General features: G+C 41.2%; 1 protein-coding gene across 2 annotated transcripts in view; it reads left to right on the plus strand.

The window, feature by feature from the left end:
- Positions 1 to 634: 634 nt before the first annotated feature.
- The window catches only part of EPM2A (EPM2A glucan phosphatase, laforin), a 106,820-nt gene continuing 94,129 nt past the window's right edge, over positions 635 to 13,325 (plus strand). For both annotated transcript variants that reach the window (XM_047103145.1, XM_047103146.1), the window contains exon 1: positions 635 to 935. In XM_047103145.1, coding sequence (XP_046959101.1) covers positions 635 to 935 — 301 coding nt within the window. The remainder of the gene's footprint in view (positions 936 to 13,325) is intronic.

Here is a 13,325-nt window from a genome sequence, read left to right on the forward strand (position 1 = left end):
AGCTGATAAAAAAAGTGAACTAGAGGGTATTATATGGGTCGAATGGCGCCTCTTCCAGCAATCAGATTAACCTTCAAGAGCTAGCAGCGTCTTTCAACATCAGTTATTTTACACCTTCGATTTACAAATAACCAGAGGCGCAGGGCGAGTTTAAGGGCCGGAGCTCTCCAGATACCTGGTCCGGGATCTTCCCCTAACTTCACTACCGGCCTCTCCTTTGTTCGTTACGACCGGCACAAAGATAATTTTGGGGCCTGGGGAAAGACGACTGGAAACTCGCGGGGCTTCTGATACGTTTCCTAACCCGGGTTGGCCTCCCCTGCCTTCCCTCCGCCGCGTCCCCAGCCGCCCGGCGGAGCCGCGCCGCAGGACCAGGCGGCCGGCCAGGGCAAGCGTCCTTCCCCGGCGGAGCCCACTTCTCCCGCCGCCACAGGCCGGGCTGGAGCAGGCCCCGGCTCCTGGGCCGCGTGATGCAGCCCAAAAAAGGTGCATCCTCGCACGTGTCCCCGCCGGCGCCCCGGCCCCTGGCGACCAGGCCCCCCGCGCCGCCGCCCAATCGCCGCGGCCGCCTCGCGCTCGGGCCACGTCCGCCGGCCGCGGGGACACGGGGACCGCAGCCGCGCCGCCCGCCGCCATGCGGTTCCGGTTCGGGGTGGTGGTGCCGCCCGCGGTGGCCGGGCGGGGGCCGGAGCTGCTGGTCGTGGGCTCGCGGCCCGAGCTGGGGGGCTGGGAGCCGCGCGGGGCCGTGCGCCTGAGGCCGGCGGGCACGGCTGCGGGCGCTGGGGCGCTGGCGCTGCAGGAGCCGGGCCTGTGGCTCGGGGAGGTGGAGCTGGCGCCCGAGGAGGCGGCGCAGGACGGGGCGGAGCCGGGCCGCGTGGACACGTTCTGGTACAAGTTCCTGAAGCGGGAGCCGGGAGGAGAGCTCTCCTGGGAAGGTACTGGAACCCGGCGGCCGTCCCCCAGCGCGGACCGGGGGCTCGGGGCTCTGCCTCGGCCTGGGGCGTTCGGCCGGGGCCCGCTGCGCGCCCCCTCCCGGCCTTCGAAAGCCGCCCCGAACTCCCCGGGTGCCCCGGGCTGACCCTTCGCGGCCGCCCGGCGGAGCGGGGCCCGGCGCGCCCCTTTCGCCTTTGCTCCCCGACCCTCCGCCCTCTTCCCCGCACACCCAGCACCCGGTGCCCAGTGTGTGTCCCCCGCGCCCCGGCCGCTCCCGGGTTCGCTCGTCAGCTCCGCCTTAGTGGTTTCTGTGTCCTCGCTTTCCCGCCTCGTTCGCCGAGACATCACCCAACCGGAGAAGCTGGCCTGCTCGCTCATCCTCGCGCTTCCTTCCCCTCTTAGATCTGAGAGTGAGCGAGTTGCAAACACGTTGAGTGTTTCTCTTTTCGGCCAGACTCTGGTTTCTTAGGCTATACACACAGTATACGTAGTTGTAAAAACAGCCAACTTTCAAGGTAAAAACTTACTGTTTCCTCCGCACACCTTAAGCCCACTGCCAACTGCCCAGTATATGTGTCCGTCAACCTATCATGTATCTATCTCACGCGCAGATCGTGTAATAGAGGATTCTACGCCTTGCCTTTTCTCGCCTAACGATATGTTGCGGATGCTTTTCAGTGTCACTCCATAGAGATGTATCTGGTTTTTGAAACGGCAACAAGATAGTCTGCATCTAACTTGGGTGCATTTACGTTGTCTCTTTCTCCTTTGCTATAAACAGTAATAGCTTAATGTGTGCAGCTGTCTTTGAGTGTTTGGGAGTGTTGCGGTGGGGTGGATTCTGCCAAGGGAAATTGTTGGGTCAAAGTGTGGCCATATTTTACGTTTCAAAAAGGACTGCCAAATTATACCCTGAAAAGGTTCTACCAGTGTGGACTCCCGCCGGCGATGTGTGAATTCAGATGGCAATTTCTCTTAAGTGTGGTGTGCAAAGTACAGGATTGGAGTAGGTGCGATTCGGGAGTTGTCTAACGATGATGAAATGAATGTCTCTGTAGAAGTTTATATGACAAAAATGGGCCATTTAGTCATAATGGTGTGGAAACAAAGAATCAGTAAAGAGCTTGAGTATTCTGTAATACGTTTATATATTATCCTTGTCCCACTGGGTTTTATGGCCCGGTGGCATTTATTGTTACTTTGTATTACCATGCCAGAATTGAAAGGTAGCCTCACAGGTTTATATGCCCTTCTTTATAGGATACTTCAGTAGGATACTACTTTAGTAGGATACTTTAGTAGGATACTACTTTTATTAATGACATTATATAATAATTTTTTCCCAGTAAAATATCTGGTCATTTTATTAAAAATTAAAGACTTACCCTTCCCTAGTCCCTCTCCTTTTCTGTTTTTAGCTTTTCTGATATTCCTTTCACAGTTCGAAATAATTTGCTTATTATTGCTATTTCTTAATGTATTAACTTTTCTGAGCTTAGATTTTCTGAGTTACTAGGTAAATCATATGTAATATTTTAAAATTAGAAATCGACAGCCACTGTATACCCATAAATTTAGCCATCATACTGTGAAATATGAAGAATTTAAGTTCATTATCTTAATTATGCTGATTTTTATATTATTCTTTGATATAAAAATTATATATTTATATCATTGTTGTCTTTCTATTACATAGAAATTTCTGTGTTAGAATTCTATTATATGGAAAGTTACTCCTGTGTAAGAGGATAAGAAAAATAACTGACTTACACATGCTCCCCTCTCTCCTTACTTTGGTTAATTATTTTCTCTACATTGGTAAGTTTTGTATAATTTTTATTTTGTTTTATAATTGTTACTATTCCTTCTTGTTTTAGATTGGTAACTTGATTCTAAGAATGGTAAATTAACAAACAGCATTATGAGAGGTGTTGTAGGATTCTGGAGCCAGAATGCCTGGGTTCACTGACCTGTGTGTGACCTTGGGCAAGTTACTAAACCTTACTGTTCTGTTGTTGAAAGAACCAAGCTGACTAAAATCTAAAGGAATTAGAATAGGACTTACATTAAGTGTTAAGTAAGTGTTAGTGATTATTACCTTTACTGTTATGATTAGGAAATAATTACTGCAGAACCAAGTAGTGCAATTAGTCTCATTAAAAAGGAAATATAATTTTGTGACACGGAACCTGTGCCACCGGAAGGAAAAATTCTCTGCTCTTCTGCTATAAATTACGATTAGAGTTTACTTAAACTTTGTATTTGGGTGGTAATGTTCTTCTACAACTTGTTTCAAAATTTCTAGTTAATTTTTTTTAGCAGAAGACCCACACTGATCATCATAATTTCCCAGCTTGATTAAGTATTTGATGGATACAGATTTCTCACTCTTTGAAAATATTTTTCCTTGAAAAATTGGGGTTATTCTAATTTTCACTGATACATAGCTTTCTGAGTACAGCTATCTGGGACTTTTTTCTTTTTTTTTCTTAGTTGGACCCCTGTGTTAGTTACATTGTTTGGGATTCCGTGTCTTCCTCTTTCTTAAATATCTTACTCATTTTGTTGGATTGTATCCTAAAATAATTTTGAAGAAACAGTAAATGAGAGATAACCTGAGAGGTTAAATACCTGAATACTTAAATGCCCGAGGATATCTTTATTTTGCCCTCACACTTGATCATTAGGTAGAGTTTTCTAGTCTCAAATTAATTTTCCCTTAGAAGCCGTTGCCTCAGCGCCTTCTAGCACCCATTGTAATTGACAATTGTGATGCCAAACTAAGCCCGTTCCTTTGTAGACAGTCTTTATATTTTTCCTCCCCTTTTGAAACTTTAGAAGCTTTCCTTAAGTTATTTTACCAGGATTTATCTGAGTCTCTTTTGTTTATATTCCTTGACAGTTAATTGGTTGGCTGTTTCAATTTCAGGAATTCTTTCTTTGAACTCAGGGAAATTTTTTATTTTTTCATTTTCTCCCCTGTTTTCTTTGTTCTTCCCTCTGAAATATCTGTTACCCATATATTGTACCTTCTGCATATATGTAAGCATCTCTTAAATTTTGTCTTGTATTTTCTATGTTTTGTGTTTGGATGGATTTTCCTGACAGTGTTTCTCAGATCACTGTTTGGTTTTTAATTAAAAAAAAATTTTTTTTAACGTTTATTTATTTTTGAGACAGAGAGAGACAGAGCATGAACAGGGGAGGGTCAGAGAGAGAGGGAGACACAGAATCTGAAACAGGCTCCAGGCTCTGAGCAGTCAGCACAGAGCCCGATGCGGGGCTTGAACTCACGGACTGCGAGATCATGACCTGAGCCAAAGTCGGACGCTTAACTGACTAAGCCACCCAGGCGCCCCTGGTTTTTAATTTTTTTTTTAATGTTTATTTATTTTTGAGAGGGGAGGGAGGGGCAGAGAGAGGGACACAGAATTCAAAACAGGCTCCAGGGTCTGAGCTGTCAGCATAGAGCCCTACGTGGGGTTTGAACTCAAGAACTGCAAGATCATGACCTGAGCTGAAGTCAGACGCTTAACCCACTGAGCCACCCAGGCGCCCCTCACTGTTTGGTTTTTAATAGTAGGCATTCCATGATTTAGTCCTTACACTGGAATTTTTTTTTTTTTGGTAATCATATTTTTAATCTTCCACATTTTTTCTGTTATTCTCTGATTTCTTTTTTAGAAACTGCTTTTCTTCCTATATGGATACAATTAATAACCGAATCTTTCTGATGATGACATTAGATAGAATTGATTGAAAGTTGTTTCTGTCTTGCATTTATTTATTTTTCTCTATAGGCAATTGTTTTTTTATACTACAGATTTTCCTCAAATATCTGGTAATCCTTGGATGACCATTCATTTTTATGAATAAAGGCTATGCGGATTAGTATGGGTAGTTGGGCTGGTTTTGTTTTGAAGTTGCTTATGCTTACCCCAGATCCCCTCTACATGGGAGGTCATGCATGGGATACTGTGTAATTTGACAGATTTTGCACAGAGAGGTTTCCTTCCTTAGGGTGTGAGGCTGGGGAGCCAGCCAGCTCCAGGTCCTTAAAATTAGCAAGTAAAACCAGACAAACAAGCAAACCAAACTTTACTATGTGGAAAGATATTTTAGCTTATTTATTCGTAAATGGAATTGCTTTTTTTTTTTTTTGTTTTCTTTTTTCGGTTTTGTTTTGTTTTGTTTTTACCTTTACCTCTACTGGGTGGATCCATAGATGTCTCAAGATCTTTCCAGAAAAATCTCTCCTTTCTATGTTTAGGGCATACTGAATTCATGTTGCTGATAGGGTGGGCTGGGAGGAGCCATGTGGGAAACCTTCTTTCCTTCCAGTCTTCTCCAGGTTTGCATCTGTTTATTTGTTAGATCTCTTCTTACCTGTTGCTTTATTTTAGAAATCTTCCCTAACTCCTCTCTTAATCTTTCTCATAGTACCTCTTCCTTTCCTCATACTTCATCTTATAATTTAAAATCACATTAGTTATATTGGCCTAGACTCTTTGATTGCAAGTAATAGAAAACTGAGTGTAAATGAGCCTAAAAAAAAAAAGAAATTATTATTAACTCATATAACCAAAGTAAAAGAAGCATGGTATTTAACCAGACAGAGTTCTCCTCACTTGCTCTCCAGCTCTCTCTCTTCCCCCTTGGATTTGCTTTACTCTGGTTTGGACTTCATTCTCTCAAGCAAACTCTACCAAGCTAGATTTCCCCACAGGGAGCTCCAGGCTTACATACTCAAAGCCAGAGAAGAAAAAAATGTTCTTCCCTGACAGCTCTAGTTAGTAAAATGTGTGGGAGGGGCGCCTGGGTGGCTCAGTGGGTTAAATGTCGGACTTCGGCTCAGGTCAAGATCTCACAGTTCGTGAGTTGGAGCCTGGTGTCGGGCTCTGTGCTGACAGCTGAGAGCCTGAAGCTGCTTTGGATTCTGGGTCTCCTTTCTCTGCCCCTCCCCGGCTCAAGCTCTCTCTCTCAAAAAACGAATAAATGTTAAAAAGAAAAAAAAGAAAACTGGGGGGGGGGGAGAAAACTGGAATTCACCTTTCTTGAACCAATCCTTCTTGCCAAGGAGGTGGGAGTACAATGAGCACTGTCAACAGCAAACCCTTCTTGGAGTTGAGGAGGAACACGTCCCCCCGAAAGTGTGTAGTGTTTCAGGGACAGTTTAGAATACGGTGGTTAACGGGAGGTTATCAGGAAAACACAACAGTTGCTTAAACACATAAGAGTTAAATTTTCCGCTACAGAAAGTACATAGATAGATGGAGGTGGTGATGGTCCACAGCTAATGGATGTCAGGAGAGGGGTCATCATATTTCCTTGGCTTTTTCCTCAAGACACCAGCTGCCGCTCTTATCACCACCTCTGCATCCAGTGGAATATGGGAGGAGAGAGAAGAGTGGAAGTGTCAGCCATGAGTATCCCTTTTATCTAGAAAGCTGTAACTTCAGCTCAGTCCTCTCCTGTCCAAAACACACACTTCTTTTCACTTGGTGATTGTGAGTAAAGCCGCCGTAAACAGTGATGTGCAAGTTTTTATATACACATAATAAAGATTTTGAAAAATATTTAAGAATGGGTTTGCCAATCATATAAAGCTAGAATGAGCTTTAGAAGAAACTGCCAAACCATCTTCCAGAGTGATTCTAGCATTTTTCATTTCTACCAGCAATGAATGAGACTTCCTATTGCTACACATCCTCATCGGCAATTGATTTTGTTAGTTTTTTTGGATTTTAACTATTCTTACAGGTGTGCAGTAGTCTCTGAGTTTTAAATTTTTAATGTTTATTTTTGAAAGGGAGAGAGCGTGAGTGGGGGAGGGGCATAGAGAGAAAGAGGGAGACACAGAGTCTGAAGCAGGCTCCAGGCTCTGAGCCGTAGGCACAGAGCCCCATGCGGGGCTCGAACTCACAAACTGCGAGAACATGACCTGAGCTGAAGTCAGAGGCTTAACCGACTGAGCCACCCAGGCTCCCCTGATTTTTAAATTTTTTAAAAATGTTTATTTATTATTTTTGAGAGAGACAGAGCATGAGCAGGGGAGGGGCAGAGAGAGAGAGGGAGACATAGAATCTGAAGCAGGCCCCAAGCTCTGTGCTGTCCGATGCAGGGCTCAAACTCATGAACCATGAGATCATGACCTGAGCCGAAGTCGGACGCTTAACCAATTGAGCCACCCAGGCACCCCTCTGATTTTTTAAATTAGCAATTCCCTAGTAATAAATGATGTGAAGCATCATTTTATATGCTTATTTGTCATCTGTAATGTCTTTAATTGGGTGTCTGCTCAGATCTCTTCTCCACTTTTTAGGTAGGTTGTTTTCTTATTGCTGACTTTTAACAGTTCTTTGAATATTTGGATACAATTCTAAAGTGATAGGTGATTTGCACATATTTCCTCCCTGTCACCTGTCTTTTAATTTTCTTAACAGTATTATATACAGTGTAAACCTTTAAACTTTAATGCAGTCCAACTTATCTTTTTTTTTTTTCTTTTATGGATTGTGCTTTTGGTTTTGAATAAAAAACTCATTTCTAAGTCCAGGTTATCTAGATTTCCTTCAGTGTTATCTTCTAGAAGCTTTCTATAGTTTGGCATGTTACATGTAGGTGTATAATTCATTTTGTGTTAATTTTTATTTATGATACAAAGCCTGTGTCTAGGTTCTTTTTTGGTTTTCATGTGGGCATCCAATTGTTCCAGCCCTATTTGTTGAAAACTTTGTCTTTCCTTTTTTGATGTGCCTTTTAAAACTCAGTCGGCTGCATTTGCACTGCTCTATGTGCCCATTCTTTCACCCACATCACACTGGGTTGGTTACGGTAGTTTTAGGCTAATCTTGAAATATTAATAGTATGGGCCCTCCATCTTTGTTTTCTTCAGTATTGTGTTGAGTCTTTTTGATGTTTTGCCTTTTCACTTACATTTTAGAATCAATTTGTTGTTATTACAAAATAGCTTGCTGTGATTTGGTTGGGATTGCATTGACTATATATCAAGTTCAGAAAAACTGACATCTTAACAGTACTGAGTCTTTTAATCTATGAACCTGGAATACGTCTCCATTTAATTAGGTCTTCTTTGATTTCTTTCATTAGTGTTTTGTGGTTGCTCACGTACAGATCCTGTACATGTTTTGTTAGGTTTATACATTGTTTTTGGGAGGGTTGTTATTTTAAAGGGTGTATTTAAAAACTTTTCCATTTTATTTTATTTTTTATTAAAAAAATTTTTTTAGGGGCGCCTGGGTGGCGCAGTTGGTTAAGCGTCCGACTTCAGCCAGGTCACGATCTCGCGGTCCGGGAGTTCGAGCCCCGCGTCGGGCTCTGGGCTGATGGCTCAGAGCCTGGAGCCTGTTTCCGATTCTGTGTCTCCCTCTCTCTCTGCTCCTCCCCCGTTCATGCTCTGTCTCTCTCTGTCCCAAAAATAAATAAACGTTGAAAAAAAAAATTAAAAAAAAAAATTTTTTTTAATGTTTATTTATTTCTGAGACAGAGAGAGACAGAGCATGAGTGGAGGAGGGGCAGAGAGCGAGGGAGACACAGAATCAGAAGCAAGCTCCAGGCTCTGAGCTGTCAGCACAGAGCCCAAAGTGGGGCTTGAACCCATGAACCATGAGATCATGACCTGAGCTGAAGTTGGTTGCTCAACCGACCGAGCCACCCAGGCACCCCAAAACACTTTTCAATTTTAAATTTCAATTGTTCATTGCTGATACATAGAAGGAAACTGACTTCCATATCTATTGATACTTGTTTGGATGCTGGACATTGTGGTTTTACATTGTTTTAGAATTTCAGATTTTTTTCTGGCAGTTATTTGTGAATTAGTTTGTTACCTTTGAAGTTTATCTTGAAGGTTTATAAGGTTTATGTAGGTATATAGTCGTTTTTAGTGTAGGGCTAATTTAGCCCCACTACTAAACAATAACCCTTCTATGTTCTCTTTTGAATGCCCCATGTATTAAATAAGATCTCCTCACCCTGATGGAAATGCAAATGTTTCTCGGTTTTGTATTAGCTCTGCCAAGTCTTTAGCATACAATATTCAGAAATTTACTCTGTTTTTTGTATGGCTTGCCATTTGTCCTTTGTATGGCTCTATCAAATTTCATTTTATGCATCCACAGATTGGCACGAAGCCGAAGAATCTAGGAGACTTTTGTGAAGATTTATCGAACTCTTTCTCTTCATTGCTTTCTCATTTCTGGCATTTGTTCTTACAAATTCTACTCACCCTGTTCTCCCCATATTTGTATTTCTGTTTTCTCAATTACAGGTACCATTAAGTTCTATTTGGAATCCTGTCCCTGTGTCATGGCTCAGAAATTCTCTATAAGTAGAAATCCATGGCATTCATATTGTTCGCCTTGTTTCTTTCTCTTCTCTCAGAAATTATAGTCCTGTGCTGCCTTTTGTTCAGCATTTGAAAGCAGTTGTTTCATACATTGTGCCATTGTTTTAGTTGTTACTTTAACAGGAAAGAGAAGAAGTCTTGGACTGATTTTTAAAAGTTTGCAGGTAGATATTTTTCTAGCATATTTTTAAAAATTTTGCAGAACAATTCTTTTTTAAAATATGTTTATTTATTTTTGAGAAAGAGAGAGAAAGAGCCAGCACAGAGCCCAACTTGGGGCTCAAACTCACGAACTGTGAGATCATGACCTGAGCTGAAATCAAGAATTAGATGCTTAACCAACTGAGCCACCCAGATGCCCCACAAAATAATTCTTGATTTTGTGGTTTATTTCTAATATATTAATGTGTGTGTGTATTTATATGTACATGGATTCACACACATACAGAGTCTAATATATGTATTTTTCTTGTTAAAATTAGGTTGTTTTCCTGGTTTTCTTTTTTTTTTTTTAATCAAAAAAAAATTTTTTTTTTAACATTTATTCACCTTTGAAAGACAGAGAGAGAGTGCGAATGGGGAAGGGGCAGAGAGAGAGGCAGACACAGAATCCAAAGCAGGCTCCGGGCTGCAAGCTGTCAGCATGGAGCCCAATGCGGGGCTTGAACTCACAGACCACAAGATCATGACCTGAGCTGAAGTCGGCCGCCCAACCGACTGAGCCACCCAGGCACCCCTCCTTGTTTTCTTTAATGCTGAAGATCCTTAACTCTTTACTTAGAACCTGGCATTAAATTTTGTCCCTATTCAGTAACACTCTGTCTCGGTTTATAGTTTTAGATGTTAATGGCCGTAAGTTCAACATTCAAATTATCACTATTTTTACTCCACTCTTTTTTTCTCCTCAAAAATTAATTTATCTTCATTTCATATTACTTTTTGTGGCACGACAATGATTATGTTAAGGTAGAAATGCCATGAACATTTCTAATTCTTAAATAATCATATATTATAATTTAAGGAGCTTAAACAAATCAACATACATAACTTTATATTTTAAGATAACGTATTAGTTTTCTAGGGGTACCATAACAAATTACCACAGACTGGATGACTTAAACAACAGATTTATTTTCTCATAGTTCTGGAGGCTAGAAGTCCCAAATCAGAGTTTCAGCAGGATTGGTTTCTTCTGAGGTGTGTGAGGGAAAGATCTGTCCAAGGCCTTTCTCCGTGGCTTGTAGACGGTCATCTTTTCCCTAATCCTTACTTGATCTTCTCTCTATGCATCTCTCTGTCCAAATTTTTGCTCTTTATGAGGACACCAGTCACATTGCATTAATGCCTATCCCAGTGACTTCATTTTAAAGTTGACTACTACTATAAAGGTACTGTTTCAAAATAAGATAATATTCAGAAGAACTGAAGGGTAGGATCTCAACATATGAATTTTTGGGGACACAATTCAACCCACAACGTGTAGTAAATTTTTTCTAATATCTAATTCGTTATTATTAACATTCTAAATTATTAAAGAAGGTTATCAGTTGTCTTTGGGTGGGAAAACTTGCCGTATGCCTAATTCACTGTTTTCTATATTCTAGATAAAAGACATGTATTTAGAAGGAAATATGAAGGGATACCATAGCACAGTGGAAAGAACAAGTGTTTGGAATAGGATAAACTCTGATCAGACATCAGATTCTGCCACAGACCTGTATAACCTTATATAAATTACTTAACCCCATAAGTTTGTTTGCTTCCTTTCTAAAAAGGGATGATTAAAAACTGTACTAGGGTTGTTATGAGGACTAGTTCATAAAGTGCCTAGAAGAAAGTAGTAGCTATCACTTTAAGATAGCCAACAGTTTATAGCAGCTGAATTACCTTGGTCTTTCCATTTTCAATAAAAATTCATTGATCTTGAAGAAAGTTTATGTTCATTGAAGCAGCAGTTTTGTGTAATATTTGACTAATCCATACAATGGATTATATTCTAGATTATGCTACATCTTCCCAATATTACTTCCCTTTCCTATTTCTACTTCTGCTTCTACTCCAGCTATGCTATACCTTGGGGAAGACTTGGTTTGAGTGGAGGATAGATGGACATGTACTGAATAAGGGATATCATCCACGTTGCAGCTGAGTTTTGTGGATACAGTGCACTCAATTTTAATTGGATAAACTTTGAGTAGAAGAACAATCTCCTAAGTATGACCTTGGTCCTTTGTTTCATCCATTATGAGGTGAGAGTCTTTCAAGAACATAGTTTTGCTTACTACACTCAAAGGAACCATCAAAAAGGAAGGAATCAAAGTTAAGGAATCATTAAAAAGGCAGTACACACAGAGGGGCCTGGTAGAGCATTACAGGAGAATAGTGTAATGAGATATGAATGACAAGGATAAGGAAACCTTTGAAGAGTGACATATGACATGGTCAAGAAAGATTTATTTTGGTAATAGTTTATTACTGTTGAATGAAAAATTCCACCTAAAAATTATAATGAAACTTTACTGTTTCTTGGTCACCTGAAATTATTGTATGATGATTTCATTTTATGATGGAGAAAGTGGGGTCCAAAGAGGTTTAGTGGATAATCTAAGCTCACACGGTGCTAACCTATGGGAAACGCTGGCTGTGGGAAACAGCTTCTTTTAGGCATGATTCAGCACTAAGCAGGGCATGGGAATTTGGTGAATGAATTTTAATATCCCATCTACAAACTCTTAACTGTGGGACTTGACAGATGAGAAAGAGTTCGTGCTGGCTGTGTAAGATCTGGGATATCTCTGTATTATCCGCGAGAAGGGACTTGACAGAGAATGAGAAGGAATGGGGAAGTGAGTTGATACTCTACTTACTCCAAATGATCCTTCTCTTGACATTCTCTCGGTGGCTCCCCAACTCCTTTTTCTTGAGAGCATTCTTTTTTGTGTTGTATCAGCCAAAGTGACCCGAATTTTTAACAACATCAAGAAGGATCTTCAAACCAAAATGGCAAGCATTTCCTTGCCTTGTGGATCCAAACCAGTTGTACTAGACGGGAGGAAAATAATCCAGGAGTAGATATTATTGCAGTTTCTTATTCAATCTCCCCCAGTACCTGATCCTCTGTCATTTTCCAGAGAGTTAGTGAGAGCTGAAATGAAAATTCTTGCTGCTTTTATACGATTTGTTCATGTGCCCTAGAAGCAGAATGAGGTTCTAGTTTTAGGGTAGGTTAAAGAAAAAATATGTCGCATGCTCCCACAGTCTGGAGGGAGAAAAGTTACGAACTTTTTCTTTTTAAAGGTGGTACATTGACTACAATCTTAAAAATGTTCTTTGCTGCTCCTAAAGAAACAAAATAATCAGTTGGATAAAGCATTAATTTAAACAAGTGTAGGGGCACAAGTATAGGGTTAAGCATCCGACTCGATTTTGGCTCAGGTCATGATCTCACGGTTTGTGAGTTTGAGCCCCGTGTTGGGATCTGCATGGGCAGTGTGGAGCCTGCTTGGGATTTTCTCTCTCTCCCTATCTCTCTGCCCTTCCCTTGCTTGCTCTCTCTCTCAAAATAAAAAATAATAAGAAAATAATTTAAAAATTTTAAACAAGTATAACATACTTTATGTTGTTTAATTTGGGAAAATAAAATGCATATAGTGGAGATTTTCTATTTCACTGTGTTTCTTTGTGTAAAAATAATGCTCATGAGTATTTGGGATGCGAGAGGGAGTGAGGAAAAGATTTACAGTTGGACTTAATGAGATGAGAAACGTCAGAGGAGATTTCAACTTTCTGCAAAAGACTCAGGCTCTGCTGGCAGGTCAGGTCCCCCTCGCTGGGTGTCGCTTAGGTCTTGCTATCGGCTTCTGCACAGGAAGGCTCATTAAAATGTTCTGTTATTCCGAGATCCTCAACTTGAATATTGTTATCTGGACGGTTCTCTGTTTTTTGCTCCGATGGTGGGATCCTGGGCTGCGTCCAGCCAGCGTAGGTCTGTAGTACAGCCAGTATGCACCGAGTGAGAAGCTTA

This window comes from Lynx rufus, unplaced genomic scaffold (assembly GCF_022079265.1).
Source record: "Lynx rufus isolate CCGP_SWC_20201006 ecotype Redwood Valley unplaced genomic scaffold, mLynRuf1.p SCAF_6, whole genome shotgun sequence".
In the NCBI taxonomy this organism is placed as follows: Eukaryota; Metazoa; Chordata; class Mammalia; order Carnivora; family Felidae; genus Lynx; species Lynx rufus.